General features: G+C 44.8%; 2 protein-coding genes across 3 annotated transcripts in view; both read right to left on the bottom strand.

Annotated features, from left to right (window-relative positions):
- LOC147425487 (uncharacterized) overlaps nt 1-12222 on the bottom strand; it is a 48522-nt gene extending 36300 nt beyond the window's left edge. Inside the window, exons 1-3 of one of the 2 annotated variants that reach the window (XM_086499801.1) lie at nt 12066-12222; nt 11870-11973; nt 10859-10913 (exon numbers count right to left, since the gene is read on the bottom strand). In XM_086499801.1, the coding sequence (XP_086355927.1) occupies nt 10859-10913; nt 11870-11973; nt 12066-12130 (224 nt within the window). In that variant the 5' untranslated portion in view covers nt 12131-12222. The remainder of the gene's footprint in view (nt 1-10858; nt 10914-11869; nt 11974-12065) is intronic. The other variant, XM_086499803.1, reaches the window with a different exon arrangement.
- LOC147425488 (uncharacterized) lies at nt 3691-10293 on the bottom strand. Its single transcript, XM_086499398.1, has 2 exons — nt 10084-10293; nt 3691-4375 (listed from the first exon to the last, which is right to left on the bottom strand). Exons 1-2 carry the CDS (start codon nt 10291-10293, stop codon nt 3692-3694), a joined length of 894 nt encoding a protein of 297 aa, XP_086355524.1. The 3' UTR covers nt 3691.
- Nucleotides 12223-13366: the final 1144 nt, after the last annotated feature.

The raw sequence follows: 13366 nt of genomic DNA, 5'->3' as shown, positions 1-13366 counted from the left end.
TCCGTAGTCGTGGGCATCGATATCTCCCTAGCTCGGTCGCTCGATCGATCAACGTGCCTCTGGTGTGAGGAGAATGTGAGCCCTGCTGTGGTAGCTGCTCCTCTGGCTGCCTAGTGTCCACTCTAAAGAAGTCTGTGATACATGAGAGAGAGAGAGAGAGAGAGAGAGAGAGAGTAGATGGTAAAAATAACTTTTTCTCTAACTTTCTAAACAAACATAATCAGAACAAGAGTCAATTTGCAAAAACCCATAGTAAATTCATCTCATCCAAAGAGAGCCAGTATTAGCTCTTGCAACAAACAAGGTTACACGGAGGTTAAGAAGTATTGGTGTAGCAGTTTCCAGCATGCATAAAAAGTAGAGAGAGGAGTGTCCTGTTACCTGCCACCATCACCCACAAAAAAAACAGTCAAGTTAGTCCATAAGGTGGAAGGCAGGTGTCATAGGATGCTCCTACTTGTTATTGATTTCGCCCTAGCTCTTATACAGAAGGAAACAAAAGAACATATACACACACACATCACACCTGGTTAGAGGGGTCCATGGGTATCCTTGTTTGGAAGTGAGCAGCCTTTGTGTAAAGGTGGTGAATAAAAAAAGGTTTGTACAGTAAGACGTTTATATAGATTCTCTTCAACTTGGGTCTCTCCAAAGAGGTTAGGTTTATTTTGAGTCGTGGAAGGGGGGAGAGAGGGGGGTACTCATTACAAGGTAGGGGGGTTTTGAGTGGGGGGTCAGGTATGCAAGTGGTATCTTAAATTTGAAGGGGTGGGAATCTCTTTAGTCCCAAGAAAATCTCACGTTCAGCCTTTGTGCTTTAAAGTGGGGAGATTGAGTTGGGATAGAGGAGTACCAAAACCAAGTAAAAATTTAGGGGGTGTTTTCCATGAGTGGGTATATGGAGCAAGAGAAAAAAGGGGAGGGACCCTCCTCCACCCACACTAGGAATTTAATTTCCTTTAGTTCTAAGTTAGGGGGCCTAGTGGGGGCACTCCTTAGGGAGTGCCCTCCAATTTTAAGGTGCTCTAAGACTTCCGGGATTGAACAAGTATAGGGAGAGATTATAAACTTTTGTAGGTTCCTTCTAACCAGTCTCCATAACCTGGCTTTTTCAAAGCCATTGTTGCAAAAATCTTGAATGAGAGATTTAATGTTCTGAGCGGCTTCAGATGGGTATGAATTGCAAAAAAGAATGGGTTTTAGTTGGGATAGGATAACTTTGTGAGCCCATTCCGAAGGTCTATTGCTTGCCCTTTGCAGAAATTTGATCGGGTGAAAAGGGAGGTTGTCCTCTTTTTTGGAGAGATGCTTGATGAGGAGATTGTTATGAATAGAAAGGTGGAGGTTAAGAAATTTTGTGCTTTGGCCTACTTCACTTTCAATAGAGAGGGAAGCGGGGTAGATGAGATGGTTGTCAAAAAACACGAGGGGGTTTTTTGAGTCGATGATAAGAATATCATCAAAGTATCTGAACGGGGTTCCCAGTTGGGAGAGGATTGGCTTAGGGTTGGGGGAGTTAAGAGTGTTGGCCAAAAAGTCATACTCTAAAGAGTGGAGATAGAGGTTACACCAGAGGGGGGAGCATGAAAGTCCCATAGGGATTCCGTTGGATTGTCTGTAGACGGACTCTTGGTGTTGGATGAACATGTTAATAAGCCAAGCATTAAGATCTATTAATTGTTGTTCATTAAATGATAGACCTGATTTGTAGGGGTGTGCTGACCAAGTACCCTCTGAACATCTGGTTGGGAGTTTTTTTAAGGAGATGTATGAAAGATGAGGAAGGGAGAAGGCTGTTTTGATGAGTTTTGTAATGTGGGCTATGATGCCGTGTGGGCCATCATGGGAGATGTTCTCGTAGCATTTTTTGATATCTCCTGAATAGAGGGAGTTCGCTTGATGAGGGAGATTGAGAACACAATCATATATAGAGTCGACTATCCACCAAGCTTGGATGCGTAGGTTATGGCAAAGGAGGGCTTTAAGGTTGAGGTTTTTTGCTCTTTGTTTTAAAAAAGGTGAGCAAGACTTCAGAAGACAAGCCATTAATAGGGAAATTTCTGAATAGCAGCAAGTAGCTCCACATGTAAGCCATCTAAATGAGTTTTTTTGGGTTTTGTAAGAGGCCGTAATGAAGGGTAGTGAAGGATGAAGCGAGGTGAAGAGGGGAGAAAAGCCATCTTGGATAAGTGATAGAGTGGAAGAGACATCCATATTCCAAGGTTCAAAATCTGGGCTTTTAAGTCGTTTATTAGCCTCCGAGATGATAAGTTGTTTACAAATGATGACCGGGTTATTGGCTGCCTTATCAAGGTAGGTAATAAAGAACTGGTCTTTGAGGGATGCAAGTTCGAGTGAAACCTCCAGGTGAGGATTGTGTTGCCTCTTAGTAGGTAAAAAGTTGGAGCAAAAGCCATAGAGGGCTTGAAGAATGAAGTCCCTAGAGAGGTTAGGAGGGATGCGAATGCATCCGAGGGAAGCGAGGCGATCCATCAAGTTGGCTAATTCCGAGAAAGCTTCAAGAAAATTCGGTGGTTTTGTGGGGATATGTCCTAAACCATGCGAGAGAATTTTATGCAGTGCGGGACTAATAAAGTGAGATAAGTCGGAAGTTAGGATATGGCCGTATTGTTTGTTAAGACCATCGAACAAAGAAAGGGGGAACTTTCGGATCTGAAGAAAAGAGGCCTGCGCATAAATAAAACAAGGCCTGCACATAAATAAAACGAGGCCTGCGCATCATACAAAAAAAAGGCCTGCGCTGAACTGAAAACGCACAGAGGAGAAAGAGTATTGTGCTCCAAAACTGGACAGAGGAAGGCGGGTAACACTCAATCATAGAGTAGGGCCTTTGCAGAGGATGCGCAGCTGGGATTAAAAGCTGGCCGTGACCAGCCAGGAGGAGCAGGGGGTTGAGAAGAGAAGGCCGGGAAGGAAGGGGAGGGTTGGGGGGATAAGATGCTGGCAGAGGATTCCACAGAAGGAGGGTTCCATCTGGGTTGAGAGGAGGAAGAGGGAGTTCTTTGTGGGGTGAGGGTATAGCGGCCTCTTCCTCTGTTTTGTGACGGGCTGGTTCCAAGCGAGGTTTCTTCCTTGTGCGGGTTTCCGCTTCTCTAGGAGGAGTAATTGCTTGGTGGATAAATTTGTCTACTTCCAATGAGCGACCAACCGTAGGGGCCTGTTGGTTGAAGAGTACAGCAAATTTGATAGCCTCCTTGAGCTTTTGCCTGTAAAAAAGGTGGAGAAGCATGGCTTTAATGGCTTCTTGGGCTTCTTTTTCAATCCAGCTGAGGAAAGCTATAGTGGAGCATTTTAGGCTCTGGCTAGGGAAGAAAACCAGGAGGTGGTTCATGATCATCCACAGTGCATGGTCAAACCATAAGACATTCCCGTCTTTGGTTTGCTCGGCTTGGCCTACATAGTCACAACCACATTTGAGAAAAGGATGGTGAATGTTCCAAACTTGAGTGGTGTAGTTTGTGTCCCTGCCTGTGGTGGAGATTACTCCCTTGACACCCACGATGCAACCAAAAGATGCTTTGCAGCGGTTAGTGTCAAAGCATGACATTGTGAAAGGTGTAGCAATAAGAGAGTTCTCAATGAGATTGGAAGAATTAGAATCTAGTATTTGTTGTAATCCAATCTTCAAAACTTGCTTATCCTTGCCATTGAGTAAAGTTAGGAGCAAACCTTAAGAGAGTGGGGCCATGAGAGTTAAGTTACCAAGGGACCACGGTTTGTGGTGAGCATCACCCAACAGAAGTTCCAAGAAGCTGCCCGGGATGTAAGGGCCAATGTAGGTTTCCATTGGTTTCTTTGCGACCGAGAATGGAGAGGATGATTTTATGGCGAAGCTTTGGTTAGCAAGCTGTTGCTCTTCTTCGTCAAGATCATTGGGGATGAGAGAGCTAGAGGATTCCATCTGAGGCGACAAAGAGATCTCATCAAAACCATTGAGAAGGTGTCTTTTCCTTTGGCGGGCTAATGGGTCGTTGCGAAGTTTTCTTCCATGGCTCTCCATAAACCTTCTCATAAGGTTTGGGGAGTGTTCCATCCACTCCTTTTGTTCTCTGTCATCTTCCTCCATGATGATTTTTAGGTTGGCAGCCAATTCTCTGAGCCGTAGGATGGCACTTCGGGGGTTCTCCCGGGCTAGTGAGTAGAGCCTGAACCATGCAGGTAGGTCCAAGAGATTGAGGAGGAGAAGCTCCGTATGGCTGTCCGAAGCTGAGGCAGAGCGATCCAATTCTGTTAGGGTGTTGTGGAAGAGGGAATCCTTTATGCATAAGAGCAGGCCTTGGATGATGGGAGAAGGTGCAAGCGTAAGTTCGCCATAGCCCAAGGCGCAAAGAGCTGCATCCAAATTATCCGTAACCTGCACATGAGAGAGGGGTGAAGGGTAAGTAGAGGTTAATCTGGACAGGTCGTAAGGAGTGAGGAAGAGCAGAGGGCCGCAAAAGACCCACGCCGATGGAGAGAGGTGAGCGAGCGGGGGGGGGGGGGGGGGGGCGCCATGAATGGGACAGGATAGAGAAAGGGGAAAGGGGCGGATCTGCAGAAATCCGCGAGCTTGGTTAGGCTTATCTGATCTTCACACAAGGTAAGAAGGGTATTTTTTGGGGGATCAAAAGTAATGCGACCTTTTCTTCAAGCATCTTCGAGAAAAGCATTTTTTTAATATTAAGAGGGGTCCCTCAGTTATAGCACTAGGACAACAATAATAAATCTAAATTCTTAAAAAAAGAAGGAGAGACCTGATAGCCACCAACAGAATTACTTACAGGTGCAAACAAGGTGCACCTTGCCTTCAAATATCGAAGGCAAGGCTGTGTGGGAGACACATTGCACTTGTAACGGTCACCATCATGCAAATCGTCAACATAGCCCCAATTGACACCTAGAATGGTGTCCATTGCATCTACGTCAACTTCTTTGCAAACAAACATTGTCGGTGTTTCCACAATCGGCAGAGAGCGGAATGCATGCACAAACAAATGGATGGGACAATACCAACTGAGACCCACCGATCTGGTTGCCTTACCAAACTTTAGGGACCCTTGGAAATCTTGCAGCACCTTGCGCTTGAAAGAAAGCAAGGCCCAATGGTCTGGAGTTGGCCATTCTGCACTCTGCAATGAGGATGTCTCCACGGCTTCTAACCTACCATAGCCTTGGCTTCACTTCGGTACCACAAACTTGTGGGAATACATGAATATTCGCTGCTCGGTAAGTTTTTTCGACGAGACATTAGGAAACATAAGCTCCCCAATGTGAGCATGCACAACCATGAACGTGCCTGAGAGGCACTCAAGCGGTTGCTCCTCAACTAAGCTGGATGGAAAAACATCTTTACAAATGTCCTTAGTCAAACAAAATGATCGCATACACGTTAAACATGATATATGCATGGGATAGCTAAACCATGAGGACTTACAATGAGGTGCAAATTGAGTTGAAGCTCTCTGCAGGTGGATCTCAGCTGCACTATACACGTGTTGCACGATGGCCACCATTCCAGACTTGGTTTCTTTGAATGCAAATAGTCTTCCCTTCCAATGGCGTTCCAGTACGCCTCAACATCGTACGCAATGAGGTAGCATTGGACAATTGCATGTAGACCCATGAACCCTTATTGAATACCTATGGGATCCATCCCCCCTCTGAATTTTTTGTGTTGTGCAACACAATCTCCTGTATCTCTGGTTTGGGCCGTTTATGCGTGTTAGCGGTGGACATGCTTGGGAAGTTTGGCTTAAGAAGGAATTGGGAATGGGTGGGAGGAAGGTGAGGGAGAGAAGTGGGCAAGGCTGTGGACTATTGTGTGTGGGTATTGTGGAGAGAGAATGAGGAGCTGAGGAGAGGGTGAGGTGAGCTGCCTATGGTGGCTATGGTGGCTATGGTGGCTTTGACAGTAGAGATAGAGAAAGAGGAGAGGAGTGAGAGGTAGAGAGGATAGTGGTGAGTTGTGGACTATGGAGTGTGGGACTTTAGAGGGTTGATGGAGGTGTGAGAGAAAGGAGAGCTATGGAGAGAGGAAGAGAGTGGTGGAAAGCTTTTGGCTATGGCTTTCTTGACTATAGAGAGAGAATGGGAGGAGGGAGAAGAAGGAGAGTGTTGGAGAGAAAAGTAGTGATAGAGGGAGAGAAAAGTGGATTTTGGGGGGAGAGGGGGGGGGGGGAGGGGAATTTGACTTTTTGAAGTTAGTATATGTTTTGGGACAGTTTTGGAGGCAAATGAATCAATTTTGACACTTTTAAAAAAAAATCATTTTTTAGGGTTTTTAAGCCGGCGAATTTTTTCTTTTGGGGAGGTCCCTCCCTCTTTCATGACACCTCTTTCTCCCTTTTACCCGCCCTCCCCCCCCCCCCCCCCCACTCTCTAAGAACCAAGCATTGAAGAGGGGGAGAATTAAGCTGCACCCCTACCATTCCTCCCCCTTTAGGTGATATCCCAAGAGCCCTCTCATATCTTGCATCTCAAAATGCTAACTATAGCTATAGATTTGGCATCGATGCTAAAGCATTTCAAAATGTTGGCCGGTGCGCACATAAGATTTAGACCGTGCATACAAGGTGCACCTTGGAATATCACCTAGAGGGGGAGGAATGATAGGGGTGCAGCCTAATTGTCTCCCTCTTCAATGGTTGGTTCTTAGAGAGAGAGGGGAGGGAGGGGGGGTAAAAGGGAGAAAGAGGTGTCTTCAAAGAGGGAGGGACCTCCCCAAAAGAAAAAATGCGCAGGCTTAAAAACCCTAAAAAATGAAAATTTTTTAAAAGTGTCAAAATTGACTCATTTGCCTCCAAAACTGTCCCAAAACATATACTAACTTCAAAAAGTCAAATTCCCCCCCCCCCCCCCCCCCCCCCCCAAAATCCACTTTTCTCTCCCTCTATCACTACTTTTCTCTCCAACACTCTCCCTCTTCTCCCTCCTCCCACTCTCTCTCTACAGTCAAGAAAGCCATAGCCAAAAGCTTTCCACCACTCTCTTCCTCTCTCCATAGCTTCCCCTTCTCTCACACCTCCATCAACCCTCTACAGTCCCACACACCATAGCCCACAACTCACCACTATCCTCTCTACCTCTCACTCCTCCCCTTTTTCTCTATCTCTATTGTCAAAGCCACCATAGGCAGCTCACCTCACCCTTCCCTCAACTCCTCATTCTCTCTCCACAGTACCCACACACAATAGCCCACAGCCTTGCCCACTTCTCTCCCTCACCTTCCTCCCACCCATTCCCAATCCCTTCCTAAGCCCAACTTCCCAAGCATGTCCACCGCTCACACGCATAAACGGCCCAAACCAGAGATACAGGAGATTGTGTTGCACAACACAAAAAATTCAGAGGGGGGATGGATCCCACAGGTATTCAATAAGGGTTCATGGGTCTACATGCAATTGTCCAATGTCACCTCATTGCGTACGATGTCGAGGCGTACTGGAACGCCATTGGAAGGGAAGACTATTGGCATTCAAAGAAACCAAGTCTGGAATGGTGGCCATCGTGCAACACGTGTACAGTGCAGCTGAGATCCACGTGCAGAGAGCTTCAACTCAATTTGCACCTCATTGTAAGTCCTCGTGGTTTAGCTATCCCATGCATATATCATGTTTAACGTACATGCAATCATTTTATTTGACTAAGGACATTTGTAAAGATCCAACTTAGTTGAGGAGCAGCCCCTTGAGTGCCTCTCAGGCACGTTCATGGTTGTGCATGCTCACATTGAGGAGCTTATGTTTCCTAATGTCTCGTCGAAAAAACTTACCGAGCAGCGAATATTCATGTACTCCCACAAGTACGTGGTACCGAAGTCAAGCCAAGGCTATGGTAGGTTAGAAGCCGTGAAGACACCCTCATTGCAGAGTGCAGAATAGCCAACTCCAGACCATTGGGCCTTGCTTTCTTTCAAGCGCAAGGTGCTGCAAGATTTCCAAGGGTCCCTAAAGTTTAGTAAGGCAACCAGATCGGTGGGTCTCATTTGGCATTGTCCCATCCATTTGTTTGTGCATGCATTCCGCTCTCTGCCGATTGTGGAAACACCGACAATGTTTGTTTGCAAAGAAGTTGACGTAGATGCAATGGACACCATTCTAAGTGTCAATTGGGGCTATGTTGACGGTTTGCATGATGGTAACCGTCACAAGTGCAATGTGTCCCCCACACAGCTTTGCCTTCGATATTTGAAGGCAAGGTGCACCTTGTATGCACGGTTTAGCCACCAGCAGAATTACTTACAGAATTACCAGCACAGAGAGAGAGAGAGAGAGAGAGAGAGAAGAAGAAGAGAATTTTAACATCGTAGGAAACTTTCCCAAGAGAACTTAAAGATCTATCCGACGAGGAGAGTTGAGCTCAAGACCTGTTATTCAAGAGGGAAATGGCATAACCAATCTACCACACTTGGGTGATAGAAAGGTTATACCATTTTCCTCTTTTTATTAGCGCACACACACCCGAGAAGAAGAGAATTTTAACATCGTAAGAAACTATCCCAAGAGACCTTAAAGATCTATCCGACGAAGAGAGTTGAACTCAAGACCTGTTAGAGAGAGAGTCAACGGACTAGAAGCCTCTTCCATTGGCTAATTCTTAAATTCAGCCCTTTAAATAGAGTAGTGTGTGTGTGTGTCATACACAAGTGCCAAGTGTCTACACTTTCTTCTTCTGCCTAAGCCTCTAATGGGCTGTTTTGGACAAATGGTCGGTTCCTCGTCTCTGTGTGTGCGTCGCCTTGGCTGAATATGGCAGATTTGTGTGCACATGCCATGCTTCGAGTCTCGACTACCCCTCACTAGGGTTGCCTGGTACCTGCCATGCTTGAACTGCCCTTTACTAGGGTCGGATGGTACTTGCCATGCTTGAACTACCCTTTACTAGCGTCGTCTGGTACTTGCCATGCTTGAAGTGCAACCTCCCATGCATGCACTTGCATGGGCTGCCACCTGCCATGCATGGACTCCAATTGACTTGCATGGACTGCTACCTGCTATGCATGGACTCCAGTTGACAGTGACATCAGTGTTGCATAGAAACGCGTTTCATACCCATATGAAACTTACGAAACGTTTCTTTTATATAAAACACGTTTTCTATACCTTAACTCTACTCTACTTGAAAGGGGTTTCTATCGTGGAAATCTACGCCCAATCATTTCGTACGTTTTGGAGAGTCACATCGTTCTTATTTTGAGTATTTGAATGCTCATTGGTTGATAGCTTAGCTATCTTTTTTTCTATGTTGTATCAGACTATCATTTCAAATGGTGGAGATTGTAGTTTGTGGCATGCTCTAGCTATGAACATGTGTTTGCTTGAACCTCGAAATTTTACCATATTGGTAGCAGTTGCCAATGAGATGCATCACGTGACATGTTCTTTGTAACTTTTTCTGCTTAATTGTGTCTATAAGGTTGAGTATTTTGAACCATGTTAAAAGGAAATTTCATTGGATTGATTAAATATGGTTATATTTTTGAATTTTTTAAATACCGTGTTTCTTACATTTCGTACTATGGACCTGGCAACAATGGTTGACACACATGGAAAGCTACCTGCCTTGCATGTGCCACGCATGGGCCTTCCAAGTGTCCACCTGCCCTGCATACTCTGCCAGTTGCTAGGCGCCAGTGGTCTTACTCGTTTCTCTGCATCCTTTGCTCCGCTATGGGTCGCCCTGCTTCCATATGCCTTCCAAGTTCCATGGCACCAATGTGACCATCTGCTCAAGTCACTCTCTCCTAGGAGCCTTGCACAAGTCAACCACCTAGAGCTTCACAAGCAGCAAAAAATCCTACAGCTCTCGTACATCTTCTCAAGTGGTTCTTGCGAAATTTCAACAAGCATATCAAATGCACCTATCACTTGCAGATATTCAGCTTTGTCCATGGCTATGGGCCAAATCGGTGATGGTTGCAGATCAGCCTTGCAATGGCCAAATCAATGACGACTCCTCTAGAAGAAAACACTTGGTCTTCAGGTCTGGAGTCCGCTCCCCAAGAAAAGCTACAAATTCTATTATCATTTTGCAGCTTACACTATACAACTGATAGAAGAATCTGAACTCGACAAAATGATTTACCCACATTAAAAAGTACCAAGATAATGAACCTTCCATGAGCACGTCTATTTTACGAGGTTTGAAGACAGATCCGGTGCTCGTGCTAACATAGGCACTTTGACCATGATCCTGGAGATAACCAGACAGAGTGATCCGCAGTCCAGAGATGAGATATTTTCCACGATAGGGAGCATCATATTGTGGAACGTTAAAAGGCTCATTGCTCCACATTCTCAATGCGGCACTGTCAGCTCTGCAGGAGGTTCTCGGTAACAACTTGCTCAATATTATCCACTCCCCTTCAAAGTTGGTGGGATATGATCAGCTCTGGTCCCTCAAGTAGGGGAGCGAAGGCATGCTTTTCTTAGAAGTTGATGCAAATTAGCTATGTTTTTTGAATCCTAGAGGACAGATACATTGGCAATCTACTCCACCTCACTGGCTCTTACTATATTCATTGCATGAGCCACCTTGATGTATAGCTTGATCAAGGCTTAGGCCATCTACTATGTTTTATAATCATGTATACAGTTTTGTGCACCCCATGAGTCAGGCTTCATTTAGCATCTCTAGGAATCTTTGTACATGGTAATACAGAGATAACATTTCTCCATAAAATGATTTTTCTTAAAAAATCAGCAAGATAAATTTTTGAGCTACTTCCACTCACCACCACAAACAAACACAAACCTCCTAAACTTGCCATCTAAAAATGACCAACATTCAAAACCTATCAAATTGGTGTCATCCCTTCAAAGCTAAGCATGATTAATTTCTTAAAAGGAAAAGAACCTACTTGCTTTCTTTAAAGCCAAAGCCATCGACTGTAACACTACTCTCAAACACTTGATCTGCATAAACCAGAGTTAATTAAGCATGTCGCCTTACTTCTTAACAATCTATGAAATATCGAAAAAACTAAATGTTATTTTCTACACATAAAGTGCCCCCCAAAGAACTTGATTCCATAGTATTGCACAAGTACTCAATGTCTTGGCCCTCACAATCCAAAATCAAATGAGCAAAGCAAGAAAATAGGATTTCTCCTTGAAATCCTTATAGCATTTCTATATAAATAATTTGGTTTAAAGCCGTTGGATATAGCATACGAGCAACAGCTAGTCAATAGCTCGATGCATTTTGAGCATTAGGAAAATCCTTCTATTTTGCAGCATGAAGCCGTTACCATTGCTAAAAGAAGCATGTCAATGAGCTATTTCATATGCATGACCATAGGCCATCAACCTTTTCTTGGTGCACCTGTGATCACTAGATTAGGTGATTGTTATGTGAGATAATTTACTTTTGGTATAAGAGAGTGTACCTTGTTTAGCTAGATTCCCTTGTATATGCCATTGTAATCAAGATTACTTGTGTCTAGTGTAGGGGGAATCTGAACTCTAGTTGGAAGGCGCACTATTGGCAACCCACCTTTACTCAAATCTACTTGTGTCTAATGTAGCGAAAATCTGAACTCTTGTTGGAAGGCACACTATTGGGCAACCCACCTTTCTAAAAATCAGAGCAATGGACACTACATCAAGTATCAATACCAAATCTAAACAGGTGGTAACAAATCACACTAGAACTGAGTTTCTTGGCACAAAACATCATAATCCATGTTTCTCTAAACACAAAACTGGCAATCGCTTTATCTTCTAGCGACCCGGATGCTAAAGGATTGATCAATCCATAAGCAAGTTTTCTAAATGCTTTAATTTGTACAATGTGAAAGTTACAAATAAAGCATTATCAGACAGCTGCATAAAGGGCACCAAATGTAGTATATACTTCACATAGAGCATACCTCCAGAAAGCGTCGCTCCTGAGAAGTATTTGTGGTTAATCCTGCGAAGATATTCTTTCTCGTATCCCCTATACTTGGCTGCAATCTCTTGAGACTCGTCACTGCTGGATTGCAGATACACTCACTCTCACTCTCTCTCTCTCTCTCTCTCTCTCTCTCTCTCTCTCTCTCTGATGTGTGTGTGTTAGAAGCTTACTCTGGGGCAGCTCGAGCAACTCTGGTATGAGCGCCCCGATGCGCGTTTGGGGTCTCCTTGTCCATGCCGATGCCGCAGGATTGAAGTTCTTTGCTGTCGTATATATTACTGCTTGGAGTAATTATGCATGCTTTTGCTGAATTATTTCATTTTACAAATACTTAGATAGAGCCAAAAATATTCATTCCTTGGTCTCGCATGGTGTTCATTTGAATTCATTCCTACCAGAATACTATCACAGTTGTCCCTAAAGAGTTGGTCTCAACTTACGGGTTGTGGGTTCAACTCTCCCCTTGGGTCACACTCTAGAGGGACACCTAGTGTTCACGTTGCTAGGGCTCTTGCCCTTGGACACTCGAGTGCATCCTCCTCCTCGGGTGGGTCATCCGAGGAGGAGGTTCCTAGTTGGTTGCTATGAGTTCTCTCCGTCGTTCCCAGCACGTGGTGCATCAATTAGGTGGCTATGGTGATGCCTACACGTGGCTCTTGCCCGATGGTACACGGCCCTTGCCCGACCATGTAACATGGCTAATATTTGGAAGGGATAAGCACCTCCCCCGGTGGGCCCTCTGGTGTGTCGCAGAAAAAATCCTATCAAAGTTTTTATCTTGTCAAAATTCTAAATATCACTGAAAAACTCTTATCTTGCACCAAACAAATGTATATTGGGAGTTGGCATGGTCCCTCTCCACAGATAAAAGTTGTGCCACATCCTATAGTCAAGTCCACTCTACTACATAGGCATGGAAATAAAAAACAAAATGATAAACCTAAATTTCTTGTTGATTTGATGTCGTTCACTTCACTTTTACTTCATTGTGTTGCCAATACACCAATAGCCACAACAACAAACCAATCAGCAACTCGTGAGTATCCTTGGTAATTACACCAGCCTTCAAATATCTACTATCTCAAGGACTCTTGCTCTTACCATGATCTCCTTTATCCCCTGGCTCTAGAGCTCCCAATATGCTCTCTCTCTCTCTCTCTCTCTCTCTCTCTCTCTCTCTCTCTCTCTCTCTCTCTCTCTCTCTCTCTCTCTCTCTCTCTCTCTCTCTCTCTCTCTCTCTCTCTCTCTCTCTCTCTCTCTCTCTCTCTCTCTCTCTAACCCTAGGGTCTGTGTACTGCATGTCTCCCCTCTGGGCGAGGGCAGCCCTGTGGGGGGCGTTAACATACAGCCCCACCCCTCTGCTCAAGTTGAAAACCATCCCCTATGCTCACGCTTCTACCCCTGACTGCAGATGCACTAACAACCAACTCCGTCCCTTCTTGCTCACGCTTCTACTCATGCCAGCCAACTA

This window comes from Adiantum capillus-veneris, chromosome 25, assembly GCF_014529385.1.
Source record: "Adiantum capillus-veneris isolate H3 chromosome 25, ASM1452938v2, whole genome shotgun sequence".
Taxonomy (NCBI): Eukaryota; Viridiplantae; Streptophyta; class Polypodiopsida; order Polypodiales; family Pteridaceae; genus Adiantum; species Adiantum capillus-veneris.
The sequence above is the reverse complement of the archived record's forward strand: the minus strand, read 5'-3'. Positions and strand labels throughout refer to the sequence as shown.